The sequence below is a fragment of the Taurulus bubalis genome (genome assembly GCF_910589615.1).
Source record: "Taurulus bubalis genome assembly, chromosome: 4".
Lineage (NCBI taxonomy): Eukaryota > Metazoa > Chordata > Actinopteri > Perciformes > Cottidae > Taurulus > Taurulus bubalis.
This window is the reverse complement of record NC_136592.1, coordinates 32,328,866-32,342,435: the sequence shown is the minus strand read 5'-3', so window position 1 is coordinate 32,342,435 and position 13,570 is coordinate 32,328,866. Positions and strand designations below refer to the sequence as shown.

At 41.1% G+C, this 13,570-nt stretch overlaps 1 protein-coding gene across 1 annotated transcript; it reads left to right on the top strand.

Moving 5' to 3' along the window:
- Window positions 1-5,189: 5,189 nt before the first annotated feature.
- On the top strand, window positions 5,190-12,084 carry LOC306735382 (methyltransferase-like protein 27; the record flags this gene model as incomplete). Its single annotated transcript, XM_079216842.1, has 8 exons — window positions 5,190-5,305; window positions 5,370-5,509; window positions 6,739-6,830; window positions 8,553-8,687; window positions 9,536-9,664; window positions 10,434-10,569; window positions 10,969-11,061; window positions 11,743-12,084. The coding sequence occupies 8 exons, from the start codon at window positions 5,190-5,192 to the stop codon at window positions 11,970-11,972; spliced, it is 1,071 nt and encodes a 356-aa protein (XP_079072968.1). The 3' UTR covers window positions 11,973-12,084.
- Window positions 12,085-13,570: the final 1,486 nt, after the last annotated feature.

Genomic DNA, 13,570 nt, shown 5'->3' with positions numbered 1-13,570 from the left:
GGCCGATGACGACCAACGGACATCTGGTGAATATTTAAACGGGAACCCAAGTGGCTGGACGGCCATACGATCGGCTGAGCGGGGAAACAATTGTCCTTGTTTAATTTGTGTTAAAAGCACATTTACCTCAACTGGAGAGCTCCACCATCACACAAGATGTCCTGGTTCACGCCTCCTTGACTGACCTTCCAATGTGTTTCTTAAGCTGTACATGCCTTATGGTAATAGGCTTTGGAAGAGACAATCCCTCTCTATATCCTTTCCCCTCATTTTCCCCTCCCCTTCAAGCCCTCTCGCTCCCTTCATCTCTCAGTTTCTCTCATTTATCATTCATGTTTTTTGTGAGGATTTAGCAGGAGCTTTTTGCAGGAAGTGATAGTTTGTGTAGGTGAAGCAATACTCTGTGATATTCACCCTGCATTTAAAACTATTAAACACTCTGAATAAGGCGCAACATGAGTTCATTAAATGTGGTTGAGGACTCCAGAGTCACATGATCCGGGACTCGGGAGTAGAACCTGGAGGAGAGCTCTGATGTGGGCAACCTGATCAAGACCCGGCGGAGGGTTGAGTCATAATGTGGAAGCAGGTGGTGGGTGGCAGAGGGAGAAGAAACTGAAATGTTGGAAACAGTTGGAAAGAATGATTAAACAAATTAGTTGGGAAGCAAAAAAAAGAGGAGGATGGACAAGAGAGAAAAGCATTATTACAGAATTCCAAGATATTTTAATGTTGCTAATTACAGACTTTGCTACGTGATCCAGAAGAGTCTGTTGCAGAATAAAGACCTACAGTTAAAAGTGCAAAGTTAAAGTGAAATCAATGGAATCGTCATGGAATACACAATACTAGTTATTTGATACATTATAACATCTTTTTTTTACATTATAAGATTTACTTCACTCTGACTTTATCGACTGTTTCATGACTTATTATGACACACTATATACAATTTCATGACATTTTGAAACACTATACTACACTGTTATTATTTAGGCCCAAACACTATACTATTTACTTTTTTACGACTTGTAGGGTTTTTAGAGTTCAGTTGGCCAAATTTGAACTTGCACATGTAAGAAAGAAATTGTTTGTGTGTACATTACAATGCACAATAAATATGATAATTAATATGGGATATTATTAAGAAGGATTTGTAATTGTATGCATATGAAGGTCATTTTTATTTACTATATAATGATTAATGTGTGAATGGATGTTAGACAATCTTGCATGTTGCAGGAGCAGTGAACTGTCACTTTAAGGAGTTGTAGTTCTCTTGTTCGCCTGAGGGGGCGGAGCTGAACGTTGACTTTAGAGATGATAGAATCTACCCTTTTCTAAAGAAGAAGAAGAATAGCTCCGCCCCTGAAGCTGCAGGCCAATGAACGAGTAAAGTGATACTCCAGGTGTTAAAACAGGACTTTTAACCAATAGGAAGGGCTCTAAGCTCCGCGACTGTGTAGAAAACTAACTTGCATGGGAGCGAGCGACTCAGACCTGTGGTCAGTGGAGATCGCCGTGGAGCAAAAGAGCTCGATCGAAAGCATAAGCTGTCTGTCTATCATTTTTTATTAAATATACTTTTATTATAACTCTTTTGGACTCTGCACCACCTCCTAAGATTTTTTAATATTTCTTCAGACTTTACTCCACATAACCTACTTTAACTTTGTTCAACATACAATACGAGACTCTTTTTTTTACAGGCTTCTACTGTTTACCCCACTGTCTTTAGTTCCATGCTGTGACGGATATGTCACTCTTACCTGTCTTAAAAACTTGAGAGCCCTGTAAATCCAAGTTTTGATTCATGTCGCAAAGATGATCTATTGTGTATTGCATCTCACTTTAACATGTCGGTACAGAAGAACATTGTTAAGCATGAAATGAAAAACCAAGTGTTAGAAAAACTGGTAGACTTAAAGGTCCTTGTAAATCCTGTTTGTGACGATGTTCCTTTTGCAGGACCAGGAGTTTCCTCTGTTGGAAGTAGCAAGGTTACTACACACGCTACACCTCCGGGTGAAAAGGTGGACCGTGGTGCTCATCCTGCAGCTTTGCCTTGTTTTGACCCTTTTTCCCCAGAGTTCCCTGTATCCAGTGGGAATGCCAAGTTGAAGGTTCACCTTGCCCGCCTTCAGCTAGAGGCCCGGGAAAAGGAAATGGTGCGTACAGCAGATCTGAAATTACAGATACGCAAGCTAGAAATAGAGGCTGAGAAAGAAGTAAAGTTCCGACAGCTTGACATAGAGGCCATGAGAATCTCTGCTGGACAACGGCCGACGGACTTCTCTGCACCTTCCCGTACAATTCCTAACCAACCAGGGTTTGATGCCAGCAAAAACAACGCCTTAGTGCCAACATTTCGTGAGGCCGAAGTCAGAATGCCAACTTTTCAAAAAACCTTGGAGTGAGATTTTGTCGGGGGTGACCAAAATGTTTCCGCGCACACAGCCACACACGTTGGTGGCTCAAATATCAGGAAATTGGAATTATTTTGCCGTTGTACCCATGTTGTACCCATGTTGTACCCATGTTGTACCCTGCATTCTGGTGGTTTGTGGGGCCCAAAGTCGTTGATAGGGGCGGCCTACTAGAGATGGACAACATTGGTTACATTCTGTGAAGCAAAGACATAGCTGATGGTTCACCCCTAGGATATTTTGGTTTAAGTAGATGTTATTTCATGCATTCTAGTGAATTTTTGGATGGTATGCTAAAGATGTAGCCTGGTACCAGCCGAACTTAGCCCCGCCCACAAGATTTGAGGTCTGGAAGTTCGGTCTGGCACTGCTCCGTTGGGGAGAAATGATCCAAAATCAAAAAGTGTGTGTATGTTGAAGGTGCATAACAAAACAATAAGTTAAGTAACAGAACCTAAACTAACTCTGCCGGCCCAGGTGCAGTCACATGGTAATAAAAACAATATCAGTATACTCTAAAGGTTTACGTGTTGGTGCCATGCTGTCGAGTCACACTCAAAAGCGGCTTAGTCTGTGACCGAGTGACGCAAGATCCCCTTAGTACCGGGCTGCACAGAAAGAATGAAAAAAATAATAATCAAAAGATGTTTTATTTTGAAGAATGAGTGGATACATCCGTCTGTGCGTCTGAGCCTCTTAGTCTTGACACATGTCAAGAGGCTACGTGATAACGTGACCCCCAAAATGAAACTAAAATGTACTTTTCAACTCTGGAACTTCTGGATTAAATTAATGGCAGAATATCCTGAAAACCTGCAAGCAACATCCAAACCATGAATGTGAATACAGATCGCGATCAGTAGTTTTGCATGCTGGGTGTGGAAACTGTGGAAACCATGAGTTTGAGTAGGGACGCGAGGACTACTATAAATGTTAGTCAGTGATCATCAACATTATGTATTAGAGTAAATTTAACATTTTCTCTGAGCCATAGAATATAGTCGTGGCCTACCGGGGTGTCCCCTATGGCCAGTCCGCCCTGCTTTCGGGTAAATAGGATGTCTATGCAGCGAATAGGTTTACAGATGCGCTCCTTAGCGCCATCTATCGTCGGGGAGTTTGAAAAGGAAGAACGCGCCTCGGCCCAAAATCAGAAAAAAAAAATTGCCGTGAGAAATTGGTTGCGTGGTGTGAGTGCGTGTGAAAACATGCAAAAGCGTGTGTCAAACCGTGACAGTTGGTAGCTCTGCTGAAGTTGACTCATAGTTCAATGCATTTGAAAGGATTGCTACTGCTCTAGTTCGGCCTAAGGACATGGGCCAATCCAGGTTGTGTCATCTCTTTCCTTAGAAGAAAGCTTGCGATATGACGTGCTCAAAGAGTCAATTTTGCGTGCCTATGAGCATGTGCCAGAGGCCTACAGACAAAAGTTCAGGAACCATAAAAAGCCTGGCGAACAAACTTTTGTGGAGTTTGCTCGAGGAAAAAGGCGTACTCTTTGACAAGTGGTGTGACGCTAGTGAGGTCAAAGATAGTTTTGAGTCCCTTCGTCAGTTAATGCTGTTGGAAGATTTCAAGGGTACCTTACCAGAGAAGGTGGTGGTATTCTTAAATGAGCAAAAGGTGACGTCATTGTCTAAAGCAGCCGTCTTGGCCGATGAGTTTGTCCTCGCTCATAAGCAGGTGTTTGTGTCTTCCTTTCGCCCAGACAGAGGCAGCGTCACGCTCCATGAGACCAGCCCGCATTGGACGGCATCACCGATCCCTCACCTTTTCCACCTCTGGTTCTGTTGAAATAAAGATCATTGTGTACTGCTCTGTTGTCCTTGCTCTTGGGTCCAGCCCCGCACAACCGTGACACCTACAACCAAGAGAGAATTGAGAATTATTACATTTTGACGGGGCGCATTTTGCTTAAATTACTGCTGCAGAAGGATACTTTCGATGCATAAATAAGTACACTTGAAACGAGTTTCTGATACAATGTTTCAACATTTCAACGGCACTATTCTTTTCCAGGACAAATTGCACTTTAATTATAAGAAAGAAACACTTTACAGCTTGGTTTGTTGTAAATTGACACACTTTACTTTACAACAAACCAAAAAGAATTGAAATGCAACAACAGTCCCCCCCATTCCACACATTTTATTACTAGCCAACAAGCTAAAAGGCTAAGCTAATATAACTGGAACACGATGGTTCTTCATAATGATCGTTGAGGGATTTCAATTATTGAATATTTTAAACGAGTAGCGTGAAGGTTTACTCATCTCCCCCGATTGGAGTGTTTCTCTCTACCCGCTTCTACTGTTTACCCCACTGTCTTTAGTTCCATGCTGTGACTCATCCGGTTCTACTGAACATTGTTCTCTACCGTCCACCTGGTTCCTTGGAGATTTCTTGGAAGAATTATTTGCTGTCCTGGCTCCTCAATGTTGGAACGAGCTCCCCATTGACATCAGGACAGCAGAAAGTCTCTACATCTTCCGTCGCAAACACATCTTTCTCGACTACACCTTGAATAAGGAAAGTAGCACCTAGTAGCACCGTAGTAGCACTTTAGTAGCACTGACTGATAGCACTTTGTAGTTTAACTTTATTGAATAAATTGTACTTTCTTGTTCTGAGTTTGTACTCATGGTTGAATGCACTTATTGAAAGTCGCTTTGGATAAAAGTGTCAGCTAAATGTAATGTAATAAAGGAGAGGAAGGAGAGAATAAAAGAGGGAATGTGTGAAGGGGGTTAGGAGAGAGGAGGAATGCAGGAGGCCGAGTATCAGTGGACCTCATGGTGGAGACTAGAGGAGCCACAACCTGTTAACCAGATCTGCCCCCTTCCTCAGGCTCCTTACTTCACCCTCCACAGAGAATACAGGTTTGGGTTCTTGTTTTACCATAAAAGGGACTAACATAAACTTCCTTCCTGTTTCCGTGCTCAGGTGGTGTCGCAGCTCAGGCGTGCCCAGACAACCGTCTTATAAGGCTGCCATCATCACCACCACCTCTCATTCCTCATACCTGCTCCTTCACACACAGGTGAGTACAGACCGCTCTCAGACCTTCATCATAGTCAGACTGTGTTTGTATTTGGGCTGCTAAAAATACTTTTAATAATTGATCAATGATCATTGAGGGCTGTTTTTCTTTCATCAAAATCCATCTTGATCATGTGGAGCCGAAAGGTTCCAGGTTTCATGAATGCTATCGACATTGTTTCTGGAATGTGTTCTGAACTATTTTTTTTTCGCAATACTTTCTTCGGTGGCCTCGGGCTCAGTCAGCATTGATTTACCTCACTTACCTGTACAAGAAATCCCTCCATTAAAACCAGTCATTAATAAACAGGACGTTTGGGAAAGTCGATTGAATTCTGAAAATGGGGTTATACATAATGCAATGTAACGTATGTCAATAAAACAATTTATACTACTTTTAGTATCGTTTTTTATCGTTTTTGTACTTGTCTATCCAGTTGGTTCAGTAGAATAATCTGAAAACTCAGCATCTAATAAAGTAGCTTAGTTAATATTAGCGTTAGCTCAAATCTGCCGACTTCCATATCCAGCAGACACAAAGCACGTCGGAAATATAATATAATAAGTGAATTAACACACAGAGCACATCGGAAATAAAGAAATAAGTTAATTAATACAATGAGTAAAAATGTTTCGCAAATAACGACTCGATAGACTTTTAAACTGCAACTTTATCTCTTTGAAATATACGTTTTTGCAATTTTGTTGTTCTTGGCTAGATAATGAAAGACATAAATAATTACAATTATATAACATTGAGTTGTGTACATACAGAACAGCATCGGTACCATCGACTGAACATCACAATAATGATCGTTGAGGGATTTTAATTATTGAATATTGTAAACGAGTAGCGGTGAAGGTTTACTCATCTCCCCCAAATGGAGTGTTTCTCTCTACCTGCTTCTACTGTTTACCCCACTGTCTTTAGTTCCATGCTGTGGCTGATTCTTGTTGTTCTGAGTTTGTACTCATGGTTGAATGCACTTAATGTAAGTCGCTTGAGATAAAAGTGTCAGCTAAATGAAATGTAATGTAATGAAGGAGAGAAGGAAAGAGGGAATGTGTGAAGGGGGTTAGGGAGGAGGAGGAATGCAGGAGGCCGAGTATCAGTGGACCTCATGGTGGTGACTAGAGGAGCCACAACCTGTTAACCAGATCTGCCCCCTTCCTCAGGCTCCTTACTTTCACCCTCCACAGAGAATACAGGTTTGGGTTCTTGTTTTACCATAAAAGGGACTAACATAAACTTCCTTCCTGTTTCCGTGCTCAGGTGGTGTCGCAGGCGTGCCCAGACAACCGTCTTATAAGGCTGTCATCATCACCACCACCTCTCATTCCTCATACCTGCTCCTTCACACACAGGTGAGTACAGACCGCTCTCAGACCTTCATCATAGTCAGACTGTGTTTGTATTTGGGCTGCTAAAAATACTTTTAATAATTGATCAATGATCATTGAGGGCTGTTTTTCTTTCATCAAAATCCATCTTGATCATGTGTAACCGAAAGGTTCCAGGTTTCATGAATGCTATTGTTATGTTCTGAAATCTTTGGGTGGTTGACTCGAAGAAATAGTTCTTGATTCAGTAAATTATAATAAAACAGATGTAATAGAAAGTTGATGGTACAGTGTACACAAGGGTGCACAAAAACACAGCATCCACAGACCACCGAATATCTAACGGCAGTTATGCACACCGATCAGTGCAAAACATTTGATATTATAGATCTTATATAATGGCCGTTGTCGTCTTTCATTGGCTTAATATTACAACGTGCAATTGGTTGTAAGTTTAACAGAGGTGGAGGCAGTATTCGGGTTGGTTCAGAGGCGGTACCTCAGCTCGCATCTCTCCACCCCTCAGGGGTACCTGGCACTTTTCACATTCCTGGCCTTCCTATAACACCTCCTATGTGAACACACTAACTAAACTAACTGTGACTTTCCCCATGATACGATACACAATTTCATAAGGTTCACTCCCCCTTATTGTTTATATTCTTTCTTAAGTATCATATTTTACACGTGAACATTCCTTATTTACAGCCTAAGACATAGTACATTATTGTAAATCTACAATATCGACATTGTTTCTGGAACGTGTCTGAACAATTTTTATTTCGCAATACTTTCATCAGTGGAGAGGAAGGAAAGAGGGAATGGGGGGAGGGGGTTAGGAGGGAGAAGGGAGGGGGAATGGAGGAGGCCGGGTATCAGGAGACCTCATGGTGGTGACTAGAGGAGCCACAACCTGTTTAACCAGAACCGAAAGGTTCCAGGCTACTTGGTCTCATGAACGTTATCAACATCTGGAACGTGTCTGAACTATTTCTATTTGAACTATTTCATCGGTGACCTCGGGCTCAGTCAGCATTGATTTACCTCACTTGGGCTCATTGACTGAACAGACATTTATAATGATCCATACAAATGTTTTAAGTTATGAAACTATATACAAAAAAAAAGACCAAAAACAAAAGGTACAAATCATTGAAATGGGTTCGTGAAATCACAGCTTGTGTCTCATGTTGCACATCTGCTCAATAAAAACCTTGTGCTATGTGACAAACAGTTGCACAACAAGGGATAGAACCAAACAGTTGCACAATAAGGGATAGAACCAAACAGTTGCACAACAAGGGATAGAACCAAACAGTTGCACAACAAGGTATAGAACCAAACAGTTGCACAACCAAACAGTTGCACAACAAAGGATAGAACCAAACAGTTGCACAACAAAGGATAGAACCAAACAGTTGCACAACAAGGGATAGAACCAAACAGTTGCACAACAAGGGATAGAACCAAACAGTTGCACAACAAAGGATAAAACCAAACAGTTGCACAACAAGGTATAGAACCAAACAGTTGCACAACAAGGGATTGAACCAAACAGTTGCACAACAAGGGATAGAACCAAACAGTTGCACAACAAGGGATTGAACCAAACAGTTGCACAACAAGGGATAGAACCAAACAGTTGCACAACAAAGGATAGAAACAAACAGTTACACAACAAGGGATATAACCAAACAGTTGCACAACAAGGTATGAATCACATGTCACATGTTTCCCCTCCGGCAGGTTCGAAGTCGTGTCCCCATCATGTCAGACGGCAGAACTCTGGAGGATCTGAGGACCTTGATCAAAACCGTCGAAGGAGCCGATTCACAGCGGAGGAGGAAGTTCTACGACAACTGGGCGGAGACGTACGACCAGGTGAGCGGACAGAAGCTCCTCCTCCTTCAGGTCCGATGGACAGGGAAACAACTACACAATCTGTCTTTTAGGAATCAAACACACATTTCCTGTGGGCTTTAAATGTGCCTATAAAAACACAACAGAAACCTCACCCATCAGTCTTTACCTTATCTTGTGATCTCTCAGAATCAATCGGGCGTAAATCACATTTGCATTTGAATATTTTCCCCAAAAATGTCTCTGACCTTGTGTGACCTCCTCTCTGATCTCTAAGAATAACTCTCTGGGGGTAAATAGTTTCTTGGCTGTGTTGTCAGTTGGCACATGTTTGACCCTTCAAGGTTCTCAATGTATGAAAGCAGATCATCTGCATAGAATAGCACTGTGTTCTCCTTCTGGTCCATTCATACGTCGTGGTTAAAATGGACATTTACAACATGGAGAAGATAATCGCATCTGTCAACCACAAACTGGGTTGCATACGTGGCACCCCATAGATGAGATTTTGTTTTCATGGATCAATGAATGTACAATGGACAGATCGCTCCTTATACATTGTTTTACTTTTTGTTCTTTGTTTCATTCTGTTACTTTTTGTTGATTGTTCTGTTTTTCACCCCTTGTTCTATATGTACATGGCTAGTATGAGCATCATCGGGGAGGTCAATTGTCTGAAGAGCATCTATAGATGTCTGATTGATGCCTACTACCAATAAAAAAAAGAATGAAACAAAAAGAAAGAACTAATTTGGGGTCCATACGACTACTTGAAGAATGGGTACAGGGAACCCTAGAGCCCCTAAAGGGAACCGCTCCGTCTGATGGACCTGGAACACTTCATGTGACTTACACATGTCTTTCAACAGGATCACAGCATCATGAACTACAAGGCACCAAACCAGGCAGTGGACTTCCTGTTTGAGAACTTCTCCGGGAAGCCTGAGGAAGTCCAGGTTCTTGACGTGGCCTGTGGGTCTGGATTGGTCGCTAACCTGGTGAGAGAACCTCAGTGTTCCTGCATGACTGAATCATAGCCTCAGTTTATTAATCAAAGACATAACAGTAAAAAAACATAACAAATAAAAAGATAAAATGTTCTGTTCAGCTTCAATGTTCAGCTTCAATGGAGCCGGATGTGGAGTGACATTTTTTCTGAATGCACTTTGTAGAATCTATCTTCGCACATGGATATATATATATATATATATATATATATATATATATATATATATATATATATATATATATATATATATATATATATTTGTTTATATATATATATATATATATTTGTTTATATAATAATTAACTACTATATTATAATTAACTACTTTTAAATGACTAGATGGCAAGGAGAGTATAACCTGCAGAAGGGCCCATTTGAGTTGGACATGTTAGTCTCCAAACCCTTTACTAACCTTTTCACCAGGAAAGCTTGACACACATTTTCAATCTGTGCATCCTAAATGGGAAGATTCCCAATGTTTTTTAAATGAGCACTTTGTAGAAAGGACAAGTGTGGAACTACTATTTCTGAAACAGTGACTATTTTATTAAGTGCAAGTTGCTCCTCTGTGCAGACGATTCAGAGAGACACTGGCGTCATCCAGAACACACTGGAGCTGGACTTGTTGACAATACATTATGATTACTTATCTGGGAAATAAGAGTCCATAATATTCTGTTCCAAGTGTAGATTGCAAAAGAAAAAACAGGTTCCCTCCCTCCTCCTCCTCAGCCTTCTTCTTCTTCTTGAGTTTATAGATGGTTGAACTGGGCTTCAAGCACTTTGTGGGCGTGGATGGCAGTCAAGGCATGCTGGATCAAGCCGCTAAGACCGGCCTCTATAAGGAGCTCAAACAGGCCTTACTGGGAACAGTGCCACTGCCTGCAGAGACTGGTACGCTACATACACTCTGACCGCTCATCACAGCTGATTAGGGTTCGACTTCTACGTTCAGACAGGAGGAACCTCACAGGAGGAGGTGACTTCTAAACTGCAGTGTTGTACTGTATGTATTAAAGTGAAAACTGTCCCTCCTTCTCTTCTTCATAACTCAGTGGAAGGTAAAGACACAGACATAAAACGGATATATAGAATATTTCAGTGTGACTTACACTTCTAGAGGATATCATATCTGATGTCCATCCACAATAAACCATTACTCCAGTAAGAAATCATAGAAGAAATACTAGAGTTTGCTTATGAATCGTCACGTTTTAGTGTTGGGGTTCAGTCTGGGATCTACCTCTCCACACAGAAACCAGCTCACGCCTCCTCCTCCTCCTCTGGTTTCAGGTGTGTTTGATGTGGTGATCATCGTCGGCGCTTTACGAGATGGTTTCGTGCCGGTCAGCGTCGTCAGGGAGCTCTGCAACGCCGCCAAAGCAGGTAAGCAACACTGTTGAACCCAATAGTCTGCTTTTGGTTTCACTGAAGCGTGGTGGTTATATCACAGTTTCCCATTTCTTTACACAGTCCTTTGCCTTTGTACTGAACACTGAAGGTCTCTTGAGTTGCAGGGGTCTGTTAGTAGAGGAAAGACAAGGCAGTGCTCCATAGTCTGGTCTGCACCTCCACACTCACAGGTGGTGGTGCCGGTCTTGAAGGTCTTCAGTCGGGGTTATTCCCATGGAAGTTGGAGGAGGGACGTTAGGGGCTGGACGTGGCTGAGAAAGCTTCTTCTTGACTTGAGCTGTTGACTTTGCAGGTGTTGGTCAGTCGATCAAGTCTTGTGGCATGGATGTACTCCCCCAAACAGGACATGCATATAGAGGGGTAGCACCGGGCCAGAGCAGTAGATCTCAGTGTGCTGAGGCTCCCCATTTGGAGTTAGTCAGTTTCCGGACAAAGTGTGTTGTCGTTTTATAACAAATAACAACAGTGAAAAAAAAAGTACTTCTTGCCTGGATTTTTCTGTTTCTGTTATTATTTACTTTGGTTTAAACTACCCCTCAGATACACTACAGCTCTATTCTAAATCCTAAGAGTTTCACAGGATTATATGATATTAGAGGATGATAAAGCTTCTTCTTCTTCAGTTCTTTCATAATGGAATATTGTATCCTGCAGGTGGATACGTTTGCATGTCGAGAAACGGCATGAAGACGGAGGCTGGAGACAAATACAAGGAGTCTCTGGAGCGCGAGCTGCAGCTGATGGAGGATGAGGGACTATGGAGTCATGTGAGCACCAAAGAGATGGACAAATACATGATAGATGTGTTCAGTAAGTGTGAGGATGCACAGAATGAGAGATACATCTCTGGGACCTTGTACCTCTACAGGAAGTCACTTCTTTAGTCCCTCTGGGCCTCAGTCCATTCTGTCCAGACCTTTAGACGAATGGATGGAAGTTCTGACAATAATATGACATAAACGTCAATAAAATAATAAACACAATAAACAGTTGTGGAAGGGTATTTTGTTCTCTTGTTTCTTACTGTTATGGCACCTCTCATGTTTATATTGGTATTACTTATATTCTGTCTGTTGTTACCATGTAAAGTGCGTTTGAGTACTTTTTAAAGCGCTACACAAATAAAATGAATTATTTGGGCCCGAGCACTGACGTAGTCCGAACCGACGGTTACAGGGACCACGTGTTGAACACCACTCTTCTCCTGCCGATTCACCTGTATTTAGAGACCTGGAACATCTACAAAAAAACTAAATTAAAAGGTTAAAATCAGGTTACAAATACACTCCAACAAAAAAAACTAAATCCTTTTTTTAAGTATGTTACAAACATATTAGTGATATACAAATAATTGTAATGAATAATGTAATAAAGTGGATTTTTATACTTAAAGTTATGTAATTACTTGTTATGTTAAATGCCAGGACCTTTTATCACTTCTATAAAGTTACTTTTTACACTTTGACATTTTTGATACATTGACTTTTTATCACATCTATAAAGTGACTTTTTGACAGTATACTATTATTTTTGTGACATAATTACCTATTAATTATATACCATATTAAGATGTTTTTTTAAATAAAGTATGGTATAGACTAGGGCTGCAGCTAACGATTGTTTTAAGAATCGATTAATCTGTTGATTATTTTTTCGATGAATGGGATAAAGAAAACAAAAAAGCATTAATGTTTCTGTGATGCTGTGGATGTCCCCATGTGGTCCACACAGCCCATCCCAGTCCTGAGACCTGCTTTGAGTATCTATCTATATATATATATATATATATATATATATATATATATATATATATATATATATATATATATATAGATGGATAGATGGATACAAGTAGAGAAAGCAACAGAGGAGCATCCCTCATTTCCAACCTCCAGATTTAAGCTAAAGGCTACAGGGTTGAAAAAGAATGATTCTGCCCCTCTTTCCTTTGCTCACGAAGCCAGAAGCATTGCTTAATGAGGGTGTCAGCATGTGCCAGGCAACTGTGGTGATGCGTTTGTGCACGAGAGAAAGAGGGCGTCAGCATTGTGCGCAGCGCTGTGTGCATGTGTGTGTGTGTCAATGTGCAATGAGTGAAGCGAACATCACCTCGACGTCACCTCAAAGCAAAATAATGAGATTCGTTTTTGAACAGCATTTTATTAAATAAGTGAAAGTGTCAAGTTAGCAACATCATTTTGTATTAAGCAAATGGACCGTGCAGCGAACAAATGAGGCTCCACGTCTTGTTCTCCTCTAGCAGGCATTCAGAAGTTACCGGCTGAGGGCGAGAGGTTCAGACTCTGCAGGAAAATGAACTAATCTGGTACGGGTGGGAAAATGCCTGCTAGTCATGCATGCTGTAAAACATTATATACAATAGCTATATATGAAACAAACATTCAGAAACCTTGAAGTATCTTTTGTTTTCTTGTCTTCATTTACATGTATTTTGAAATGCAATTTCATGAGCGAGGGAAAC